Source organism: Tasmannia lanceolata, unplaced genomic scaffold (genome assembly GCF_043159265.1).
Source record: "Tasmannia lanceolata isolate RefF3 unplaced genomic scaffold, GAP_Taslan_0.1 ptg000015l, whole genome shotgun sequence".
Taxonomy (NCBI): Eukaryota; Viridiplantae; Streptophyta; class Magnoliopsida; order Canellales; family Winteraceae; genus Tasmannia; species Tasmannia lanceolata.
The window spans coordinates 35,982,433-36,007,896 of NW_027518692.1; the positions used below are offsets into that span (position 1 = coordinate 35,982,433).

Below are 25,464 nucleotides of genomic sequence, written 5' to 3' on the forward strand. Positions count from 1 at the left end.
TGAAATCCAAAATATGTCTTCTGAATACGCAGATGAATAAAGATGTGATACTTTTTAATCTTGACTAAAACTGAAAGATTGCAAACAGAGAGGGAGCTAAAATAATATTTAGACAGGTTGTTTCTTTCTGGTGTGGATGGAGCACATGCAAGACAAGATTGTGACTATCGACAAAATGGAGTGGCCTACAAATGGAGGAAAAGGAAAGTGAATCGCGAAATCTAAAAAAAAAAGTGAAGTTTATTCGCTTTTACAAGACCTCAAGTGGGAAAAAATGAAAAAAGGAAGAAGAATAAGGATTAGTTGGGGTCATGTCAGGAAAAGTTCAGGTTGAATGTGTCGGAAAAGTAGGGGTAAAGCGGGAAAAGTTACGGTCAAATAAGAAAAGATCGAGTAACGTCGACAAGAGGGATGCTAGACTGAGAGGCGCCCTTATAGAAACTTGATAAAAGGGCACCCGCATTAGTCCATATCAATTGATGGCATTTATGATTGTCATTTTGGCATCTTTGGACACCATGCAATTTTTTCCTTAGAAAATGATTTTTTGGGAGCATAGTAATGCCTCTGTTCAGTTGAAAATTATTTAAAATAAAAGTTTTCCAGCTAAAAAACCCTATAAAGTTTTCTGAAATAAATCTTTCCTAATTTGGGAATACAGCACTATCCCCTTATTCAGTCTCGTATCACCTATTCACCTCCGCTATTCGGCACACTCTAGTCTCTGGTGAGCCCAATTTCTATATACAGGCGAAGCTACAGCTATACATTGTACGTGCATATATAGCTGCACCAATGGATGATCGACATTAATGTGGTCACCCTAAGTTCTATTGTCTGTAGGCCTATCTTCTCTTAGCCCATTTTGGTTTGAGATATGTAAAACAGGCCTCACGGTTGCACATGCCCAAGTCCATTTGTTGCCTAGGCCTTTTTGGCCCCCGGCCCACCTCAGATGAAATAAATGAGTAAGACAAAATATAAGCTTGTGTGGCTGCTCTCACATGCAACAGCCCAGCCGTGAAATCCCTTATGCGATGGTCCCTAGCAAATCCCTATTATTATTATTGTTATTATTATTAGTGAAATGCTAGGGAGCTTTTGTCTCCATTCACGAAGTGACTGGTGTGACATGCGACAGACGAGCCATGAAATGCCTTTTGCGATGGACCCTAGCAAATCCATATTATTATTATACAATAAACAATTTTAAATTCAAGAGAGCCCTTGCAAAACCCCAGCCATCGGATCCATGTCTTTGAATCTCATTTATCAATTTTTTTTTACTTATACATTTCCAGCGCCACCTTATAAATACAAATTCCTCTTAAGCTTGGCTTCTTCCGACATAGAGTGAGTGTGTAAAACAAATTTTACACCCATGTTTTACATTTTAAAGGTAAAAATGCTTGTAAAATTGGGTTTTGGCCCATTTTCCACCTTGTTATTAGTGTAGTAGTGAAAATTTGGGGGGTCCAAAATTTCCCAACCACAGAATCTTCGCCATGAGGGAGCGTATCATCGTCCTTTGTACTTTCATCTACTCCCACAGAAAGGCAATCCAGTATTTTCACATACTATTTCGGGAGCTGGTGAAAGACCACCGTCAATCCAATCGAACGGCTAAGATAGTCGCGTCACCTTCAAGCAGTGGGAAAACCTTGGTGTCTCTAAACCCCTCTCTCTATAAATACTAAAATCCTCGCGTTCTCTCTCACTCCCTCTTCAAACACGAACATAGCAGAAATCCGCAGGCGACAAAAATCATGGTAGTTTTTCTACATCTTACTTGCGTTGATCCTTCTTTCATTTAATCTGCTTGTCTTCATCTTTCATTTCTTGCTTTCTGGTTAGGGTTAGGTTGTTTTATTTTCTATTTGCTTGATCTTATCTAGGGTTTCTTTTTATTTTGTAGGCCTTGCCCAATCAGCAACAGGTTGATTATCCCAGCTTCAAGCTTGTGATTGTCGGTGACGGTGGAACAGGTTAATTTATTTCTGGATCTTTTCATCTTCTACTTTATATCTACCTCTTTTTTCTTTTGATTTCTCGGTTTTTTTTTTTTTTCCTCTTGCATCATTTTTCTTTAACTTTTTTTTGGTCTGTGGCTACTTCATTATTTGTGTCTTTCAGTTGTTTTAGTTTATTTTTTAAGATTTTTTCCAATTTTTTTTTTAAACCATGATGTTGTGAAGTTTGGATATTTCCTTTGATTCTGTAGATGTAGGGTTTGGCTTTTGCTGATAATCGTTTGTAGGATTTTAGGGTTTTGGATTTTTTCTTTCTTGTGATGCAAAAAAGGGAGAATTTTTTTTTTGTTTAACTTTTTTAAACTGTCTTTCACTGCTGTTTTTTTTTTCTTCTTAGGGTTGCTTGATATTTTTGTTTATGTTCATTTTAGAGTTTTGGGTAGCTGATTGTTTTGTTTTGTTGATGTTTCAGGGAAGACAACTTTCGTAAAGAGGCATCTCACAGGAGAATTTGAAAAGAAGTATGAACGTAAGTATCTCATTGGGTGTTTTTATCTTTCTGTTTTTCAATTTTCAAGTTTTATTAATATTTGTTTGTTTTGTTTTCTTATCCCTTCAGCTACAATTGGTGTGGAAGTTCATCCTCTGGACTTCTTCACAAATTGTGGGAAGATCAGATTCTATTGCTGGGATACGGCCGGCCAAGAGAAATTTGGTGGTCTCAGAGATGGATACTAGTAAGTGATGACCGCAGGGTCATCTTTTGATGAGATTGTATCATTAAAAATAAAAAATAAAAATTGATGAAATTGTTTCTTTTTTTACATGCATTTGTGTATTGTGCAGTTTTGGGACCTCTATTCTACATGTTTATTTATTTTCACATTCTTTCTCTTGTTTGTTGTTTTACTATTTGCTGATCATTTGATAGGTTTTGCTATGGATTTATTATGTGCTGATTTGGGGCATATTACGAAGGAAGATACTCCTTGTTTCAAGATTTCATTTTTATTAATTTTTTATTATTAATTTATAATAATCTCTTGGTGGTGGTGTATACGATTTGATCCCTTGGCTTGTTAGTTACATGCCAACTTGATTTCGAAGGAATTTTATTTTATCCCTATGTATTTTAAGGGATTGTTGTTGGTTCTTTTGGCTTGTGTCAAACGAATGTGTGGAATGTTTATCTCCTGTTTTTTCAATTTATCATAATCTTTTTATCTTGTATATTTTAATGTTTTCCCCTTTTATGTTTTGTCTGGTCAATATAAAAGCCCTTACTGAAGTATGACTGTGATACGGCAGAGTGGAAAACAGCAATAGATGTGATAGGTAGTGCCCTCTGGCATTCAAAAAAAAATGGGATAGGTGTCTTCTACTCTAGGAGTGAATTTCATCATGGTAGAGGTGACAAGAACCCAAGTAAAGTCTATTCCTATCCATCTATTTAATTACATCACGTGAATGTCCATCTATTTGGATGTGCCCTTTTAGATAACAAGAGGCCTTAACACCTTGAGGAATTAAAAAAGATTGCCTGTCAAATTGAGTTTCAAAGTCTCCCTAGGTGAAGGTTTTCCATCTATCAATCACTCATGATTCCCTTCCCATATTCTTGATATTCCCTAGCTGCCTATTTTACATGGATTCTTTTGAATGGGCGATGTACCCGAGTCAGATTCCAATACTTCAGGATTCTCTACTACACTTCTGGACCTCTTATCTATTTTTTCTTTTTGAATACTACTACCACAATTTTATGACCACCATATGTTTTGAGTTTTATCTATCCTAATAGTTAGTTGTTCGTATAGAAATAAAACATTATATTTACTCATTCGATTAAAAATTTCAGTATATTACTCGCTATAGCCATAGTATTGTGTTAAAAATAAAAATGTGAGAATTGATTTGAATATTTTAGCGAATCCGCGTGTGGGACCCTAGGACCGCATGAAGCTCAAAGGACGAGCGCTAGTAGCATAAAGAGCAGCAAAGGCTCTACTACAGCACTACCCCGGTTACGGCCTTAGTCTCCACATATGGGAGCTCCGTGTGGCTATCAGTGTCGTCACTCTCTCGCTCAAATCGATGTTTCGCCACATGGATCATGAATCCAGTCGGGACTAAATGTATAATCTCCACCTAGGATGAAGGGCCTAGGACCCTATATGAAACTTTGTGCTTAAAAAGGCAGGTCTACGTCCCCAAAGTTATGGGTTTGCGCCTGGTTACGAATGGGAAAGGTGTTAGGTACCCCATTCACCCGCCCGATAAACTCTGTCTTTAATGCCAATTTTTGAAAATTTTAGGCGAAAAGGCGTAAAATGGGAACAATCACCCCCGAACAATCAATCAATCTATTTACAAAGTGGTCCCACTTTGGCCAATCCACTTTGATTGGCTCAACTATCAAAGATCAAACACTCAATCATGCAAACAAGCGACCAATTAAGAAGCATTGGCCAAAGCGGGCTGATCTGCCATTAGATCGGCGTGAGAAGGAAGGAAACGGGGTTTGCCCCTCACTTTCCACGACAGATCTGTAGAATTCTAGGGATTTCTCCCTATTCCCTCCTTCTGGGGTCAGTAAGAAGGAAACCCTATTCCCACTCTCCTCTAGCTGAAGATGGCACGGGGATGTGCAATCACATTCGCAACACAAGATAAAAACTATATAACACAAGCAATCCTCATCAACAAGATAAAGGAGGGTTGATATTAACATCATGCAACCCTGGATGGAGCACTAGAATCGGCCGTTTCCCCTCATTTATATACGCTACATCATAATACATCAATGATTCTCGAATAATTCATCAAGGAGGCAAGGAGGCGAGAGAGACTAGTGAAACTCCAACGTTGCGTGACCCTAATACTTGTCTCCAACTACAACTAAGTAAGAGATAATGCTAAAAGGCAACCAATCACATGCTGAAAAATGTAAACACACAAGCAAACTAACAAACAACAACAAACAAAAAGCCATAAGATGCAAGAAAGTGAAAGAAATCGGGAAATCAACGAGGTACGAGGAATTGAGGAAAAGGGGAAGGGTCACAGGATTGAGAAAATAGAACCTTGTGCTCATTAGGTAGAGGCACCTGCTCAACTGGACCATCAACAACCGTCATAGGTGTCGCGAACACGAATCAGTACCCAAGAGGGCAGTGGTAAGCCGTCGGTCCCAGCGAGACGTGCTCTCAGAACCATTTAATGCACAATGGTTTCGAAAGAACTATTCGGAAAATACGAGAAAACACAGAGGAGATAAACTAAACAAGGAAATCCGAATAGAAAGAAATTAAATAAGGAAGAAAAATGCTAAGGAAAAAGAAAAGGGGACATACGACAGGCTCGGGGGCGATTTCGAGGGAATCCGGCCCAGCAATTCTAATCCCTCGAGATGGAAAAATCAGTCTTGCAGTCCTCATAGCCTATCGTCAAGCTTAGCGAGGACAGTCCCTGTGACGGGAGGCCACACTACATCATTGCCCATGGGCTCGTGAGGACAGTCCCTGTGAAGGGAGGCCATGCTACATCATTGCCCATCCCGAAAATCCTATAAAACCTCCAAAAATCGATGAAATACGGAAAATCGCGATCGAAATCGAAGATGGAAGGAAATACAGGCTTCGAATGACTTGGCGATCACCATCCTTGCCCTTTTTGATTTTTTTTTTAACCCTTTTGTTTTGAAAAGGGGTTTTTGGCTCAGGAGGTTTCCGTCCGTCGTCGCCGAAACCGACGGAAAATTTCAAAAAATTGATGGATCATCCTGAAAACCGGGTAGCTTCATCATCGTCCTTTACCTGAAGAAAGTCCTGAAAGGGAAAGAAAGAGAAAGAAAGAGTGGCGCTCCGAGTAGCCTCATCATCGCCGCGCGTTACCCTTTCTAGGAAATCAAGCTCAAAACCAAAATCCCAATAAAATCGGATCCAAGAAAACTATGCTCCAGCTCTGCGTTGTTCGGATGTACATGTGTTGTTCGAATGAACACCCGGAGTAAAAAATCACTGAAGGAATGAGACTAAACACCTAACTCTATGTCTATATAGCTCAAATGAACCCACCAAGGACCGCCAAATGGGAACAAGACTAAAGGCAAGGACCAAACCCCACCACTGTGCCATTCGAATACACACCTAAAAAAACAAATCGAAATGAGCTCGGAACTGTCAACAAGACCCTCTCCCTGTCCTCTTCTCTTGGATATAATCACGAAAATCTCGAAAAGAGATGAAGACTAAATTTAAAGAATAAACCCAACTTCAGGCACTTCTTTCGAACGCTAACATGGAAAACCTCTAAACAAGTGTACTGCGGATTTCGGGGAGAGAAAAAAGAATCAGATTCTTGACCAAACGACTAACAAGACAGGATGTAGAGGATAAAAATGTGAAGGGAAGGAAAGGCAATCTGACTCTAAAAGAAAAGATGATGACAGAGAGATCTTAAAAGGAGAGATGAGACATGCTGTGCGGGAACAAGAACTAAAAATGAAGTGAAAATTGCCAACTTTATAAAAAAGTGAGAGTGAGTGCAGAATTTTCACAAAAAGTTGTAACCAAAGCTAAAGAAAAAGAAATTTTTTTTTAAAAAAATGTAGCTAAAAAAATATAAAAAAGAAAAAAAGAAAGTGCTATGAGCTCCAACGTGAAAAAATAGAGGATACTAGGGTTTGAAACATGAAAATCAAGGATTATAAAAGAGAGACTAATAGACAAAATTGGAAGAGACAAACCGAGCTTGTGCAATTACTACAACATGCCAATGTCCATATCAGCTTGTTAAAGGTCCTTCTAAGGGTATTACCTTGTTTTGATAATAACGATCCCATGTTGTGACATTAACACATCTATCTAAACATGGTTGGGCTGATATCATCTTTCAAAGAAAAAGAGCAATAGAAAAGGGGAACTCAGTTTTAGATAATTGGTATTGACACTGTCATGTTCTACTAATTGTACCGATTCACCTTGTTCAATGGAAGACAAGGGGATTTAGTGCAATTGTGGAACATGCTAGAGTCGACATCAATTGCCTTCCTTTCATGAACAATACATGGTGTGAAGCAAGTATTCAAGAGTAAATCAGACACCCTAGGCTAGCATGACTTCTATAATATTTGTGCTAACTATAAATGGAAGGGAATGAAAGATATACCTGACTCTTTAGCAAACAATGGCAGACAATGAGCTCTCCTTCTTCTCTGTTTTCCAAGATCCTTAGGACATGAGGGAGATTGATGGAAATGAGTGACCGGAAAAATTGAGGTAGTGATTGCCGGACTTTTATGGGTCGTCGGAGCTCGGTGTGATTATGCCGGAATTTGTGGCTCACGGCAATTGTGCCCGAATTTGGAGCTGCGACTATTGATGGCGCCTGGAACCTACGGTGAAGGAAGATGTGGCCAGCAGATCCGGACTGAATTGGATACTCGTCGGATCCAATGCGAGGCCACCGGATTCAATGAGAGAAAATGGTCGAGAGTTCCAAGGGCTTGCCGGAATTGGGTTATGCCCCGATGGATATAGGTTTAGATGATTAAAGGAGGTGGAGATGTGGCCGTGGGGATCGGGGAATAAGTAATTGGGTCTCGGTGGTGAAGATGGTGGCTGATTGTGGTGGAGGAGATGGTGGGGGGTGAATGGCGAGGTGGGGGGTGAATGGCGAAGGAAGGTCCCTGGATTTCGTTGGTGGAGGTCATATTTTCACAACCCTCTCCTTCTTCTTCTCTCTCCTTCTTCTCTCTCCTTCAAACCCTTTTGAACAAGAAACCCTAATCCCCCTTTTGCAAATCCTCTAGATCCTACAATGAAAATCTCTCCTCCTTTTACGAACCCTCTTTTACAGATCACAGAGATTGAGTTTAGAGGGAGATTGATAGTGAGGGAGATGTAGATGACTGGCTGAGATGGTGACTCGAAGAGGGCGGACGGATTCGAGGCGAGATGGTCGGAGGTGGCCAGAATCAATGGCGGGCTGTGGGATTCTTTGTAAATGGAGGTGATGACCAAGAGATGTATGGCTATGGTTTGGATTGGACAATAACTTGAGGAGGAGATGGCCGTGGGAGAGTGGCCGGATCTAGGTGGGAAATGGAGGTGGATGCCGGAAGGCCGGACGTAGAAGGGGATGCCGGAGATTGGAGCTGTGATTCCCTCCCTCTCTCCCTCTCTATAGTGAAAAAAAAAACAGTTATAATTTCGTATATGATAAATGTACTTCTTAGATCCCAAGCTGGATTGGTGTATCATATTTTTTTATTATATGACATGTTTTACTAGAATTAACAGTTGGTGTTTTGTGTTGGCATCATATGGATGCCAGATATTCATATGTGAAGGATCATCTGTTTTCTTAATAATTTTACGATTCGAGGCGGTCATGTTTCATTCCAAGTGTTAGTTTTGGTATTTTATAAAATTCAGAACCATGGGGAATTAGAGGGAAGCCAATCCTCTCTGATATCTCTGTCCTGAATACCGTTACCACCTGTCTTTCACCTGAAATCTCAACTGAAGGCACTCCCCTCGATGACCAATGTTTCAGAGGGCCGCCTTATCAGTTACTTTGATTTGAATCCCTGAGGTTACCACTCTTCTTCTTGTATCTGCACCATCTGCATCGCCGCCATCATCTCCTGAAGTTGTGGTATTGACATTTCTCACAGCTCCAATCCCCTGGCTGCTTTGCTATATTACATTTTGGAGGCCTTATGGAGTTGTGCTATATTTTCTTCTTCTACGTGTCCTTCGTTCCCAGCCTTCTTCCTCCTCCAGTAGTCTGTCAAACTCACCATTTTCTTCACTCAAAGCACCTTGACATTCTCTTCTTTGACAAGTTCCTGCCTATTAAAAATCTTTTTGTAGTCGACCTCGTCTTGATGAACAAAAATGGCACATGACTAAATGCGCCATGGCACATGTGCTTGGCGATTGGGACCGTTGATCTGATGGGATAGCATAGGCTGACCCAATTGGTCCATGTCCAATGTTTAAGAGTGATCTCATTAGCGAGTGAGGCGTGCAAAAAAAAAAAACAGCTTAAAGACTTCTTAAAGCTCTTTTCCATCACGCTCGATCAAAGGTCTAGAAGCATTTGATTTGGGGTGCCGGGGGGGGGGGGGGTTGTGTCCAATTGTGATGGCCTCATAGTATGTTTCCAAGTGTCAAAAGGAGTGTTGATAAGTGTAGACATGTGCGTCTGCTAAAAATTCAAAGTGTTAGCTAAATGATAGGAGAAAACTTGGGCGGAGTACCTCAATTCACCTTCATGCATTGTTTTGTTGAGCTATATTACATATATCTGAATGATTCCCAGCTAAAGAATCCGCTAGTTCATTTGCCTCATCCAGTATATGAAGAACACCTTTAAACCAAGAGATGGGTCCCAAATTTCACATAGAATGTGGGACAATCTCTAAGGACCCAGGTTTAATCAAGATGCCCTAGCGATGACATTGTTGGAATCCCTCCGGCTACCAAATTGCTTCATAGGTTCTTGTGGAAGTTTCTCAGGCGTAGAAAAATATCTCACTTCACCTCATTTGAATCTCTAATCCCTAGGGCACCTAAGAAGATCTACTCCTCCTCCCCTGCCAAACGTTTATGAATTAATCCCACGCATACATGTAATGTCAAAATTTAGCTTAAGCAGTCCAAACCTGCTGTTCTTTTCTAGTTGTAATTTTATTTCAGCTAGTATCTTCTGCGGCCTCCATTTTCTATGCAAATCTTGCTCATTCATACCTATAAAGTTTCTTCTGTGAGAACTAGGATTATTGTCAATTGAACGCTAGCTGCTTGGCTTTAGTAAAGGGTATATTGTTCTGTTAGTACATCACTCCTTCAGGTTGATTGTCTTGTGGGAATTCAATGCTGTAGTAAGGATATATTTTGGAAGCTTACATATTGTTTGATGAGTCCTGTTTGTTCTGTACGCACATTGCACCTTTTAGCATTCTATGTTTCTCTTAATTTAAGATTATGTTACCACCAAATTAAGTCCTGTTTGTGCAGTATTCATGGACAATGTGCTATAATAATGTTTGATGTCACTGCACGGTTGACATACAAGAACGTTCCTACATGGCACCGGGATTTATGCCGGTATGTCTAATAATCTTGGTGAACTGTGATTTTGTTTTGTTCTCTATAAGCTTGACATGCTTTTTGATAGCTTACAAACAGGTTTCTGTTTGGCATCCAGGGTTTGTGAGAATATCCCCATCGTTCTATGCGGCAACAAGGTTGATGTGAAGAACAGGCAAGTGAAGGCAAAGCAGGTTACATTCCATAGGAAGAAGAATCTCCAGTATTATGAGATCTCTGCAAAAAGCAATTACAACTTCGAGAAGCCTTTCCTCTATCTTGCTAGAAAGCTTGCAGGGTAATGAAAATTCTACTCCTTTTTCCTTCTAGCTTCATACAACAAATTGGAATGATATCATAATATGATGAGCTGCCTTTGTAGGGATCCTAATCTTCACTTTGTTGAGTCACCTGCTCTAGCTCCTCCGGAAGTGCACATTGACATGATTGCACAGCAACAGTAAGTTTTCCTCCCTCCCATGCTCTCACACCCATGCCCACATGCACACCCCACCACCTTGTTTGGTTTAATCAAACAGGACATGGGTCGGTTTTCTTAAGAGTGCCTTCTAAAGAGTGGTAAGTGCTACTCTGCTGCACCAAGTCAGCCATTCACTTTTTGTTAACGGATGAGATCAACAAGGATGTCAATCACCAAAAAGTGACTGCCTTTTTGTGTGACAAACACCAGTGTGGCGGAGCTTAGACCAGGCCATCTCTGATATTGGACTGCAGTTAACCATGATTACATGTTGATCAACTTTATTTCTTCATTCTGCTAAGTACCATTTTCTAGATTCTTTACTAGAACTGTATTTTATTTAGTTGATGGAATTTATTGAATGCATATGCTTTTTGTTGTTTCTCTCACTTTAATAAACAATGATGCTGTGTTGATGAACCTGCTTCCTGTGCTTTGAGAACTCCACCTCGTTCCTTGCTCCCTCGTTCAAACCTGCACCTACTCTGCCTTTGATTTACTAAACTTTCATTGTCAAAATCTCTTCTTCCTTGGTTCTTCTCTTAATTGGAAGGGATACCACAGCGTTGGAAATTGATCATATTGCTTGAAAGGGAACAAGCATCTGGACGAAATAGGGGAAATTGTGAATTATTTACTGCATTATCCAATGCCTTTTCATGCCACTGATCGTCTTAATTTGGATTTTGAACTTGTAAGACTACTTTGTAGTATACTTGTGCTTAGTGTGTCGTTCCCCTTTCAGAATCCTCAGTTGGGCAAGAGCATCTTATATTTTTCATGTTTGTTTTTGTTTGTTTTTGGAGTTTTTTCTGCTCTCATTCTACTCCCTTCTGCTGCCTCGAGTGTAATTATCTTTCAACATGTAATATTTAAGAATAATAATTTTATGGTCTGATGTTTTTCTTTTCTTTTTCCCCCCAAATGCCAAGTTGTTGTGCTCTTTCATGTTATAATGTTTTCAAATATAGCTGATTCTTGTTGGCAGACTTCCCTAGGCTGGTGCGAAATCTGTTATTCCGGTGGTGGAATTTGTTTTTTTGTTTTAGTTCTTTTATGAAAATGGAATTTGGATTTTCTATTAGAACGCTTGACTGAGTTGTCTTGAGTTTTGTGTTGACCGGCGAGTTGTACAACTCTGCCCGTGTGACCAAACTGTTAATTTATGGTCATTGAGAACGAATCTGAAAAGTTAGTGCGCGTCGATCACGATATTTCCATTAACACTTGTTTTCCTTGGCTCTTTGTAGGCACGAGGCTGAGCTTGCTGCTGCTGCTTCCCAGCCCCTTCCAGATGACGATGATGATGCATTTGAATAGAGAGAGCATTGGATTGGTCAAAGTTTTTCTTCTCAAATTTGTTACCTTACATATTTTATGCAGTATACTATGAACTTCTTAGCATCATATCAGATTTGGTATGGTAGCTTGAACGGAGTGTATGCTTGTAAACATTCGTGGAATTTTTATTGAAGAATTTCAGATGGCTCTATTAAACCCAATTGATATTTTTATCAGGGAGACATTTTCTGAACAGCAGGAAGCAAGAATCCCTTGTCCTTGTTTCAGATGATTGTTATTGAGGCCCCCCAAGGGTTTTGACAGCTGGCTTAGTTTCTTATCCTTGTTTCAGATGACTACTTTTAAGGGGTGTGTGTGTGTGAAGAAAGGGAAATGATTTCACCACAAACATGTTTTGATACATAAAGCTCATGTTTCTTGTCTTGTATATTTAAAGAGCTGTCAAAGGGCTTTTACGGTCCCCAGAAAGCACTTACGTGACAGCTAAATGCTAAAAGACAAGATACATGAGCGTAATGTATCAAAACATAGTTGTGCTGAAATCATTTCCCTAACTGCTTCGTTTGGTTGCACAAAAGCTCGCAGCTGCTGGAATTTGGATTGGATTTGGCATTCCATTCCATGTTTGGTTGTCAAAATAGCATTGGACTCCCTTGGATGTCTCCCATGTAATGATTACTTGTCCCTTAAAGAAAATCCTTCTAAAAGACAACAGCTTTTGTCTCCATTAACATGCGACAGACCAGCCACGAAATGTCTTTTGCAATGGATGCTAGCAGTACCCATTTTTATATGGTGTACGCCCGTGTGGTTTTATATTTTCAGAAAGTAATGCATGGGCCACACCACAGGATGATCCAAGCCATCCATCTGATGGGCAACAACGTAAATAGGTTGTGCCCAAAAATGTAGGATGATCCTAGTCTTCTATTCAATGTTCTCAAAAAAAAAAAAGAAATGTACGGCCCATACCATAGGATGATCCAAAGCGTTCATTTGATGGGCCACAACGTAAATAGGTTGTGCCAAAAAAATCATTTCCATGGGATGATCCTAGCCTTCTATTCAATATTTTCTTAAAGTAATGTATTGCCCACACCATAGGATGATCCAAACTGTCCATTTGATGGGCCACAACGTAAATAGATTATGCCCGAAAAATCATTTCCATAGGATGATCTCAGTCCCTATTCAGTATTTTCAAAGGTAATGTCCTGCCCACACCGTAGGATGATCCAAACAGTCCATTTGATGGGCCACAATGTAAATAGGTTGTGCCCAAAAAATCATTTCCATATGTTGATCCTACCCTTCTATTCAATATTTTCAAAAAGTATTGTACAACCCACATGATCCAAACCATTCTGATGGGCCACAACATAGATAGGTTGTGACCAAAAAATCATTTCCATAGAATGATCATAGCCTTCTGATCTATAGAGGTTTCCATAACATGCAGTTCCTCCATAGATCCGAAGGCTAGGATCATCTTATGGAAATGATTTTTGGAGGCACAACCTATTTACATCATGGGACATCAAATGGATGGTTTGGATCATTCTATGGTGTATTATACGGTACTTTTTAAAAAATACTGGACTATGCAAGCTTACACCATATAAAAACTCCAAAAATCAAGCATGTGTGGGGGTATTCTTTCTTTGAATAAAGGGTTTTTTTGTCATTTTCAAATTTAAAATCATCGTACTTTTGAATTATGTCAATAGACCCTAAGGCTTACCCCAATTGCAAAAAAAGGCCAATTGCCATTACTCGTTTTTCAAATGGCTTTCCTCAAAATTGCCTAGCATTTGAAGCACTTGCATATGTGCTTATATGCATTTTTTTTCCATTTTAAAATGAACCTTACAATTCGAGATGCACGTCAATGCATGTCATTAGGTGTTTGATCTTATTAAATCATTATGGATGGTTTTTTGTATGTATTTGTGCTAATTCTTGCATTTCGTGAAGTTTCATCTCGAAATTTCATCATTTAGGTGCATTTCAATGTTCTTGTATGATTTTATAGGATTTCCACCTAGACCTATAACCAAAATAGAGATGTTTTCATTTCCATAGCAATCTATATGCATACCAAAACTTTATTTAAAACATTATTTACACATAATGCTTAGTTTGGGACGATGCTTTGTTAGAATGTTTAGGCCACTAAGAAGCATTTAAAAGGTGTTCCGAGGTAAAAGAAAACGAAGGAAAATAGAAAGAAACGGCAGACAATTTAGAGGAGATAGCTTCTCGGGTTGTGTTTTTTCTAGTTTCTTGCTAGATTTTTTGAAGAATCAGCTCAATTATATCGATCCTCTTTGAAAACAAAACTAAATCAGCCTTGTTCTCGTACGGAACTGATGCAACTAGAACCTTTGAAATCTATTAGAGGAATTCAAATTGCAGAAATTTTGATCAACTAGAAGGAATCCAAAAACTTGTTCTCAAATTCTGCATTGGGATTAAGTCTAGCAAGCTATCACACTACACAATTTGCAAACATAACTAGAGAGAAGGAGATAAACAGAGTGTAATAGGAAAGCAAGATAGACCTCCTTTTATACAACATTGCCATAGTTTTAAATTCCCCCCGGGTCAACTCCCTTTTACCAGATAGACCTCCTTTTATACAACATTGCCATAGTTTTAAATTCCCCCGAGTCAACTCCCTTTTACCTTGGCCGTGTTCCGCCTATTCTGTGTTTTGCCCTACACTCAATAAAAACTCCCTGGACTCTCCCGAATTATGACCGCGTCAACCGAGTACTCAGATGCGTCAACTGAGTATTCAACCGCATCATGGCGAGTCGACTTGGAATTTCTTAGGCCGCATTCCGCACCGCATCTTTACTTTTAAACACTACAACATACACAATAACAAGAAAAAAAATGAACAATGTGATGTTTCCGCTATTATGTACATATAACAGTTCTCCTTCATAAGTAATAGTGCTTCCCCTTAAACCTACCCGTATTGATCCGACTTGAAAATACCCTAGGTTGGGTTCAAAAATCATGGGTCTTTTGGTCTCAAGATTTATGTGTGTGGGTCTATTGGAACCCTAATTCCATTGTTGACAACTTGACATAGCTTTGAGTGTCCAATTGACCTACTTGCCTAATCCCTGATTGACAGTATGTGAAGGTGGGGCGCATCCTGCATACAAATATGTACATCGAAATTTACATTTATTAGAGGCTATTTAAGAAAGGGAAATGATCAATATTTAGATAAACATGCGCTCAATAACTTGTTGTGTAGTATTTAAAGGGCTGTCAGAGAATATTACGGTTCTCAAAATGCTCTTCAAAACGACAAACATGTGGAGCGCATGTTTACCAAAATATTGGATTCTTTTGAATTACCTTTTCTTACTATATCACATGTGCAAAGGCACTTTACACCTCTAAAACTAAGGCCTATTTTTTAAGGTCTCTCACACGACTCCTACTTTCACGTGGAAACCGGGTCATGGTGATAGTCAAATACTGCCATATAAAGTAATCCATGTGCCCATGCGTATACCCTATTGGACTGATTCCATTTGTGCATCTTAAAGTATTTTTATATTCCAATATGAGAATTCTAATGAGGTTCTTCACATCAAGGCATAAAAAGCCATGTTAAGGCTTTCAATTTCAATATGACCATCACTAGCAATTGGGTTGGGGTTGTGTGGATTTGGAATATTCGTTATGCAGTAAATTCGATCGTTATGATCGGCACCACCTTTTGGAATTCCCATCTTGGCCCATGGGGAAAGGAGTTTTTCTTGGACTAGTCTCAGTCAGTCCATAGAAAGCATCCCAAGCTGTTGAACATTGGGTGGCAAATTTCATTTGTAGACAATTTCTTTAAACAACACACCCCTTAAAAGTAGTCATCTGAAACAAAGATAAGAACTTTTTTCAGCTTTCAAAACACTTGGAGGGCCTCAATAACAATCATCTGAAACAAGGATAATGGATTCATGCTTCCTGTTCAGAAAACGTCTCCCTGATAAAAACATCGATTGGGTTTCATAGAGCCATCAGAAATCCTTCAATAGAAAATTCCACAAAATGTTTACAAGCATACACTCGGTTCAAGCTCTACCATACCAAATCTGATATGATGCTAAGAAGTTCATAGGATACTGCATAAAATATGGTAAAGGAACAAATTTGAGAAGAAAAACTTTGACTTCCGGCAATCCAATGCTCTCTCTATTCAAATGCATCATCATCGTCATCTGGAAGGGGCTGGGCAGCAGCAGCAGCGAGCTCAGCCTCGTGTCTGGAAAGAGCCAAACAGAAGCAAGTGTTAGTGGAAAATTTGTGATAAAACAAGACAGAGGACGTGCAGACCTCAGTCGTTTGATTTGATTAATTGAAATGATATTTTTTTAGTTAGATTGTATTAGATGTTATATATTGAAAACATCCCACAGCCTTAGTATTCTAAGCATACTAACTTTGCATATTGGTTCTCGATGACCAAAAACAAACAGTTTGGCCACACTCAAAGTTGTACAACTTGCAGGTCAACACAAAACTCGAGACAACTCAGTCAAACGTTCTAATGGAAAGTCCAAATTCCATTTTCATCAAAGAAATAAAACATGATCTGTCAACTGACTCTTGCCATTAACATGGTATAACAGATTTGCACTGGCCTAGGGAACTGTCAACAAGAAACAACTATATTTTAAAAACAATAAAACATAGAGGAGCACAAGAGCTTGTCATTTGGGAGGAAAAAAATAAAAATAAAATTAGACGATAACATTATTATGTTAGTAAGGCTTAAACATTACCCGTTGAAAGCTAATTACACTCGAGGCAGCAACAGGTAGTAAGATGATAGGATGGTGACAAGAAAAAAAAACACCAGAAAAGGCTTAAATATTACATGTTGAAAGCTAATTACCCTCGAGGCAGCAGCAGAGAGTAGGATGATGAGAGAAAAAATAACACACGAAAAAAAAACAGAGAAAAATATAAGATACTCAGGCCCAACCGATGATTCTGAAATGGGAACAACAACCTAGGGACAGGGGCACTATAAAGTAGTCTTACGGCTCAAAATCCAAATTAAGACTTGATCAGTGGCAGGAACAGGCATTGGAGAAGGCATAAATTTTTTTCGGAGAAGGCAGAAATAATTCGCAATTTCCCCCATTTCGTCCAGATGTTTGTTCCTTTTCAAGCAATATGATCAATTTCCACCGTGGTCTCCCTTCCAATTAAGAGAGAGAAGCAAGAAAGAATGAAATTTTTACAATGGAAATTTAGTAAATCGAAGGCAGAGTAGGTGCAGGTTTTGAATGAGAGAGCAATAATGGGGGAGGTTCTCAAAGTAGGAGAAGCAGATTCACCAACACAGCATCAGTGTACAATAATGTCAGAAACAACAAGCAGCACATGCATTTGATTAATTACATCAACTAAATAGTAAAGAATCTAGAAAATGGTACTAAGCAGAAAGAGGTAATAAAGTTGAACAAAATGTAATCATGATTAACTGCACTTGCATATCAAGAGATGGCCTGGTCTAATCTGCATCACACCGATGTTGGTAACACACAAAAAGACAGTCACTTTTTGGTGGCTGACATCAGGCATGTTCCCTTGTTAATCTCAGCCGTTAACAAAAAGTGAATGGCATGACTCGGTGCAGCAGTGTAGCACTTACTACTCTTTAGAAGACACTCTTGAGAAAACCAACCCATGTCCTGTTTGATTAAACCAAACATGGTGGGTTGTATGTGGACACGGGTGTGAGGGCGAGGGAGGGAAAACTTACTGTTGCTGTGCAATCATGTCAATATGCACTTCCGGAGGAGCCAGAGCAGGCGACTCAACAAAGTGAAGATTAGGATCCCTACAAAGGCAGCTCAGCATATTATGATATCATTCCAATGTGTCGTATCGAGCTAAAAGGTAAAAGGAGTAGATTTTTCATTACCCTGCAAGCTTTCTAGCAAGATAGAGGAAAGGCTTCTCAAAGTTGTAATTGCTTTTTGCAGAGATCTCATAATACTGGAGATTCTTCTTCCTATGGAATGTAACCTGCTTTGCCTTCACTTGCCGGTTCTTCACATCAACCTTGTTGCCGCATAGAACGATAGGGATATTCTCACAAACCCTGGATACCAAACAGAAACCTGTTTGTAAGCTATCAAAAGCATGTCAAAGCTTGTTGAGAACAAAACAAAATTAGGGTTCCCCAAGATTATTAGACGTACCGGCATAGATCCCGGTGCCATGTAGGAACGTTCTTGTATGTCAACCGTGCAGTGACATCAAACATGATTATAGCACATTGTCCATGAATACTGCACAAACAGAACCCAATTTGGTCGTAACATAATCTTAAATTAAGAGAAACATAGAATGCTAAAATGTGCAATGTGCTTGCAGAACAAACAGGACTCATCAACCAATATTTAAAGCTTCCAAAATATATCCTTACTACAGCATTGAATTCCCACAAGACAATCAACCTGAAGGAGTAATGTGCTAGCAGAACAATATATACCCTATACTAAAGTGAAGTAGCTAGCCGTTCAATTGACAATAATCCTAGTTCTCACAGAAGAAATTTTATAGGTACGAATGAACAAGATTGGCATAAAAAATGGAGGTCGCAAAAGATACTAGCTGAAATAAAATTCCAACTTGAAAAGAACAGCAGGTTTGGAGTGCTTAAGCTAAATTTTGACAGTATATGTACAGGTGGGATTGATTCATAAACATTTGGTAGGGGAGTAGTAGGTCTTCTCAGGTTGCCCAGGGGATAGAGATTCAAATGTGGTGGAGCGAACTATTTTTGAAACCCTGAGAAACTTCCACAAGAACCTATGAAGCAATTTGTAGCCAGAGGGATTCCAACAATGTCATCGCTAAGGCATCTTGATTAAACCTGGGTCGTCAGAGATTGTCCCACATTCTATGTGAAAATTGGGACCATCTCTTGGTTTAAAGGTGTTATTCATATTCTGGATGAGGCAAATGAACTAGCGGATTATTTAGCTGGGAATCATTAATATAGATGTAATACAGCTCAACAAAACAATGCATGACTTCATACCAAGGTGAATTGAGGTACTCCCGTGCAAGTTTTCTCCCATCATTTAGCCGACACTTTGAATTTTTAGCAGACGCACGTGTCTACACGACACGTATCAACACTCCTTTTGACACTTGTAAACATACTATTTTAGGCCATCACAATTCGGGCTTATTGCCCTGGGACCCACCCCCAACCCCGCAAAAAAAAAATGATTCTAAACCTTTGGTCGGGCATGATGGAAAAAGAGCTTTAAGAAGTCTTTAAGCTGTTGATTTTTGCATGCCTCACTCGCTACTGAGATCACTCTTAAACATTGGACATGGACCAATTGGGTCGGCCTATGCTATCCCATCATATCAATGGTCCCAATCACCAAGCACATGTGCCATGTGCGCATTTAGTCATTTGCCATTTTTGTTCATCAAGACTGAGATCGACTAGAAAAAGATTTTGAATAGGCAGGAACTTGTCAAAGAGGAGAATGTTAAGGTGCTTTGAGTGAAGAAAATGGTGAGTTTGACAGACTACTGGAGGAGGAAGAAGGCTGGGAACGAAGGACGCGTAGAAGAAGAAAATATGACAGGCAATCTTCTTTAATTCCTCAGGGTGTTGAGGCCTCTTATTATCTTACAGGGCGCATCCAAATAGATGGACATTCACCTCTACCATGATGTAATTCACTCCTAGAGTAGAAGACACCTATCACATTTTTTTTGAATGGCAGAGGGCACTACCTATCACATCTATTGCTGTTTTCCACTCTGCCGTATCACACTCATACTTCAGTAAGGGCTTTTATATTGACCAAACAAAATATAAAAGGGGAAAACAATAAAATAGCCTAGCCAGACAAATAACGAAATATACAAGATAAAAACAAAAGATTATGATAAAATTGAGAAAACAGGAGATAAACATTCTACACATTCCTTTGTCTCAAGGAAAAAGGACCAACAACAATCCCTTAAAATGCATAGGGATAAAATAAAATTCCTCTGAAATCAAGTTGACGTGTAACTAACAAGCCAAGGGATCAAATCATATACAACACCACCAAGAGATTTTTATAAATTAATAAAAAAACAAAAAAATGAAATCTTGAAACAAGGAGTATCTTCCTTCGTAATATGCCCCGAATCAGCCCATAATAAATCCATAGCAAAACCTATCAAATTATCAGCAAATAGTAAAACAACAAACAAGAGAAAGAATGTGAAAATAAATAAACATGTAGAATAGAGGTCCCAAAACTGCACAATACACAAATGCATGTAAAAAAAGAAACAATTTCATCAATTTTTTTTTTTGAATGATACAATCTCATCAAAAGATGACCCTGCAGTCATCACTTACTAGTATCCATCTCTGAGACCACCAAATTTCTCTTGGCCGGCAGTATCCCAGCAATAGAATCTGATCTTCCCACAATTTGTGAAGAAGTCCAGAGGATGCACTTCCACACCAATTGTAGCTGAAGGGATAAGAAAACAAAACAAACAAATATTAATAAAACTTGAAAATTGAAAAAGAGAAAGATAAAAATACCCAATGAGATACTTACGTTCATACTTCTTTTCAAATTCTCCTGTGAGATGCCTCTTTACAAAAGTTGTCTTCCCTGAAACACGAACAAAACAATCAGCTATCCAAAACTCTAAAATGACCATAAACAATATCAAGCAACCCTGAGAAAAAACCAGTGGTGAAAGACAGTTTAAAAAAGTTAAGACAACTTCTTGCCAACTCCTTTCACTGTAACAGTATATGATACTAAACAAAAAAATTCGCCCTTTTTTGCATAACAAGCAAGAAAAAATCCAAAACCCTAAAATGCAACAAAAGATTATCAGCAATAGCCAAACCCCGCATCTACAGAATCAAAGGAAATATCCAAACTTCACAACATCATGATTTAAAAAAAAAAAAAAAAAACAAACTAGCAGACAATTATCAGTGAAAACCAAATCAAATACCCTCCAAATCAACTGAAAGAAACAAATTACTCAGATAATGAAGTAGCCACATACCAAAAAGACGTTAAAGCAAAATGTTGCGAGAAAAAAAAAAAAAAAAAAAAAAAACCCAGAAATCAAAAGAAAAAGGAGGAAAAATAAATAAAAAAATAGAAGGAACCCGAATAGATCTAATCTTCGAAAAACGAATCCCTTAATCCACGATATCAACATAAAATAAAAAATGTAAAGTAGAAGATGAAGAGATCCAGAAATAAATTAACCTGTTCCACCGTCACCGACAATCACAAGCTTGAAGCTGGGATAATCAACCTGTTGCTGATTGGGCAAGGCCTACAAAATAAAAAGAAAGAAACCCTAGATGAGATCAGAGCCAATAATAGAAAATAAAACAACCTAACCCTAACCAGAAAGCAAGAAATCAAAGATCAGGACAAGCAGATTAAAACAAAGAAGGATCAACGCAAGTAAGATCTAGAAAAACTACCATTATTTTTGTCGCCTGTGGATTTCTGCTATCTTCACTGTTTGAACTTTGATTGAAGAGTGAGAGAGAAAACGCGAGGGTTTTTAGTATTTATAGAGAGAGGTGTTAGAGACACCAAGGTTTTCCCAGTGCTTGAAGCTGACGCAACTATCTTAGCCGTTCCATTGGATTGACGGGATGGCCTTTCACAATACAGACCGTCCGATGAAAATGAAGTCCCCGCTCCCGAAATAGTAGATGAAAATACTAGATTGCCCTTCCCTTTTTAACAAAGGACGCTCCCTCGGACTGATAGAACTAGAGTGATTCTGTGGGAGTGAGAAGAAATTGAAAGTTGATTTGAAAACTGAAATGAGAGAGCGCACTAAATTTTCACTACTATTAACAAAGTGGTAATTGCTTCATGATGCTTGATTTCTTTTTAGGTAAGATGGGCGTAAAACCAATTTTACGCCCATTTTTACCTTACAATTTTAAAAACATGGGTGTAAAATTTGTTTTACACTCATTTTATGTCGGAAGAAGCAAACCTTAGGACTTGGACATGATTTGACATTTTCCACCGTTCACTTGTTTTCTCGGGAAAGCGGAGTTACATAGGTGGAAAATATAAATAATGACGTGGAAAACCAACTTTCTTGCACTTTCCCTCTAAATTTTCTCACCAAAAGGATAGGAAAATCACTTTCCTGATAAAATTACTTTTGCCTGCATACTTTCTTTTCCTTTCTTTTCTAGTTTTCCACGTCAGATTCTTTTCCTTTCTTTTCTTTTCCTGCAGTTAGAAAACAAGTGAACATAGCCTAGGGGAATGTTTCTCTTTTATACTCTTCCTAGATGACGCTTATTAGGGCCATTTGTGCTAACCAAAGAAAGCTTAACCATTGATTTTTGCAGTCCTATCTTACCCATTGGATATGCGTTTTTAACAAAGACCAGGTGGCTTAGCTCATGATCAACGGTCCTAATTTTACATGCATACACCGAGGAGTCAGAAATTGACTTTTACAATTGGTCTTAAAAGTGACTGTGGTATCGTTCTCTAACAGTTTTTCCTTTCATGGCCCAATAAGAACGTTCAACCCAGCCTGATGGTGCTAGACCAACTGTCGCTGTGTTTTATGTTCTTTCTACATAACTCGTTCTTCAAATCAATTGTATAAGAGGAATGCTAAACTGAAGAGCGCCCTAAGAAAAAACCAACTGTGCTCCCTTGGATCCAAGTAACTCAACTGTATTTATATGGTGGCACTGAAAATGTAAGAGTAAAAATAAAATAAAATGATAAACTAGATTAAAAGACATGGATCCAATGGCTGGGGTTTTGCAAGGGCTCTCTTCAAGGAGGTGAATAGGTGATACGAGGGTGAATAATGGAGGGGATACGAGGCATAGGCAATAGGAGTAAGCAGTAAGAGTAATAGCGGTGGGCCTAGTCATATGGCCCACCACTATGTATAAGGGGATAGTAATAGGGTTTTGTAGCTTGAAAACCTTTATTTGAAATAATTTTCAACTGAACAAAGGCACTAACAATGCTCCGAAAAAATCATTCTCTAAGGAAAAAAATTGCACGGTGTCTGAAAATGCCAAAATTTGGTAAGACTCTTTGTGTAATTTGACAAATAAAAATGAACCTGCGAATCGGCCGAATCTCCTGACGATATGCTCCTTTTTTTTTTTTTTACGCACACATCATCCCATCCTTGATATTTGATCCAACAGCAGCTTACTCTTTTGAGTAAGCTGCTGTTGGATCAAATATGAAGGGTAGTACTTGTATGGTACTACCTCTACGTGTTTATACAGCACTTCATCTAGAGAGAAATTATATGATGAAGGGCCGTATTTATACGTACACATCATCCCATCCTTGATATTTGACTCAACAACAGCTCACTTTTTGAGGAGCCGCCGTTGGATCGAATATCAAGGGCAGTGCTTGTATGGTACTATCTTTACGTGTTTATACGGTAGTTCATCATATAATTTCTCCCTTTTTTTGGAGGTTGCATCTTTTGAATTCAGATTCTTTTTTACAGGAAGTATATTTGTGGTGGGAGGTTGCGTACTGGCCACACTTTTGAGTTATTCATGCCCTTTAAACGTAAATTTGAGCCGGATAGTCAGATTTGGACTCACAATTGGTTCTCAAATCCGAGATTTTATATTGTGTAAGCCCTTATAGTCCCTTATTTTTCAAAAAGTACTGTACTGACCGCACACTATAGGATGATCCAAACCATCCATAAGATGGAACATAGCGTAAATAGGTTGTGCCCGAAAAAATCATTTTCACAAGATATCGAAGCCCTCCGATCCTTAGAGGTTCCATAATATGCATTTCCTCCGTAGATCGGAGGGTTGGGATCATCCTATGGAAATAAGGTTTGGATCATCCTATAGTGTGCTCCTTAGAGTACTTTTTGAAAAACACGGGACTATAAGGGCTTACACCATATAAAATCTCCTCAAATCCAAAACAAACATGGATAATGAAGTTTTTTTCGCTATTTTTCTTGGAATAATGGGACGCACCAGCGGATCCCATTGGTATGGCTATAGAGGCCATTGATCTTGCAATAATGGGACTAGGGGTGTAAATGGATATTCGAAAATTCGATTATCGTCCGCATCCGAATCCGTTTAAAGCGAATATTATCCGAATTCACTTTATTATCCGAATCCGTTTAGGAGATATCCGGTTCTTAACGATCTGAATCTGGTAAATGGTGCATCCGATCCGTTTAACATCCGAATCCGACAAGTACATCCGTTTATCCCGAATATCCGCATCCGTATTCGAATTTGGATATCCGGATTCGCATGCAAACTCGGATATCCGGTTACGGGAATGCATTCGAATTCAACTTCAATTAGATAATTTTGGATATTTAACCAGTTGATTTAAAGTTACATACATGAATCGAATTCGGATACGGATACGAATTCGGACATTCGGATATGATTTATTCGAATTTGGATATTCGGATACGATTTGAATCCGGATACAGATAATATCCGAATTCAAATAATATCTGTCAGATGGGAATTCGGTAACGAATAATAATTATCTGTCGGATTCGGATACGGATACGGATATTGAATATTGTAATCGAATTCGAATTCGGATATAGCACTATCCGATTCGAATTCGATCCGTTTACACCCCTAAATGGGACGCACCCATGGGGTCTTTTTTTTTTTTTGGTGGAAGAGATCTATTCCCATATATTTTATCACTTGTTTGTTTTATACTGGATTTTAGCAAATATATGGTAAGTGAGTGGTGCAAAGGACACAGATTGCAGTATTCTTCTTAAGGTGACACATTTCACTTCAACATATCTACTATCTAATCTAATACAATAAGCTGGGATGAAAAGAAGAGAGTTTTTTTCGATTTTTTTGAAAATCACATGAGAATTACACGTCACATTTTTTGACTTTTTTGAACAAATGCACCCATTCAACTCATATAATTTCAATCCTACCCCCCTCCTTTATGCTTTTAACAAAGGCACCCATTGAATCATATAATTTCAATCCTACCCCCTCCTTTATGCTTTTAACAAAGGCACCCATTAAAGCCCTATATTTCGATCTTACCCCCCTCCTTTATGGTTTTTTAATTAAAAAACTATAGGGTGATCTTAACCATCCGATTTAAGATAAGAGGAATTATAGAAACATCTATAGATTGGAGGGCTAGGATCAGCCTATGGAAATGATTTTTGGGACACAACCTATGTATGTTATGTTACATCACATGGACGGTTTGGATCAACCTATGACGTGGTCCGTACTGTTCTTTGTCGGCCCGTGCGATTTTTTACTAGTATATCTAATACAATAAGCTGGGATGAAAAGAGAAGAGTTTTTTCGATTTTTTTGAAAATTACGTGAGAATTACACCTCACATTTTTTTACTTTTTTGAACAAACGCGCCCATTCAACTCATATAATTTCAATCCTACCCCCCCTCCTTTATGCTTTTAACAAAGGCACCCATTGAATCATATAATTGCAATCATACCCCTCCTCTATGCTTTTAACAAAGGCACCCATTAAAGCCGTATAATTTCGATC

General features: G+C 38.7%; 2 protein-coding genes across 2 annotated transcripts; one reads left to right on the forward strand and one right to left on the reverse strand.

Moving 5' to 3' along the window:
• Positions 1-1,595: 1,595 nt before the first annotated feature.
• LOC143846931 (GTP-binding nuclear protein Ran1B) lies at positions 1,596-12,154 on the forward strand. The gene is made up of 8 exons (XM_077355545.1): positions 1,596-1,769; positions 1,916-1,985; positions 2,443-2,499; positions 2,590-2,707; positions 9,998-10,087; positions 10,188-10,367; positions 10,452-10,529; positions 11,801-12,154. Exons 1-8 carry the CDS (start codon positions 1,767-1,769, stop codon positions 11,868-11,870), a joined length of 666 nt encoding a protein of 221 aa, XP_077211660.1. The 5' UTR covers positions 1,596-1,766; the 3' UTR covers positions 11,871-12,154.
• A 3,705-nt stretch (positions 12,155-15,859) lies between these two features.
• On the reverse strand, positions 15,860-21,462 carry LOC143846932 (GTP-binding nuclear protein Ran1B-like). The gene is made up of 8 exons (XM_077355546.1): positions 21,376-21,462; positions 21,152-21,221; positions 20,477-20,533; positions 20,269-20,386; positions 18,089-18,178; positions 17,809-17,988; positions 17,647-17,724; positions 15,860-16,137 (listed from the first exon to the last, which is right to left on the reverse strand). The coding sequence occupies exons 1-8, from the start codon at positions 21,376-21,378 to the stop codon at positions 16,068-16,070; spliced, it is 666 nt and encodes a 221-aa protein (XP_077211661.1). The 5' UTR covers positions 21,379-21,462; the 3' UTR covers positions 15,860-16,067.
• Between the last annotated feature and the right edge of the window lie 4,002 nt (positions 21,463-25,464).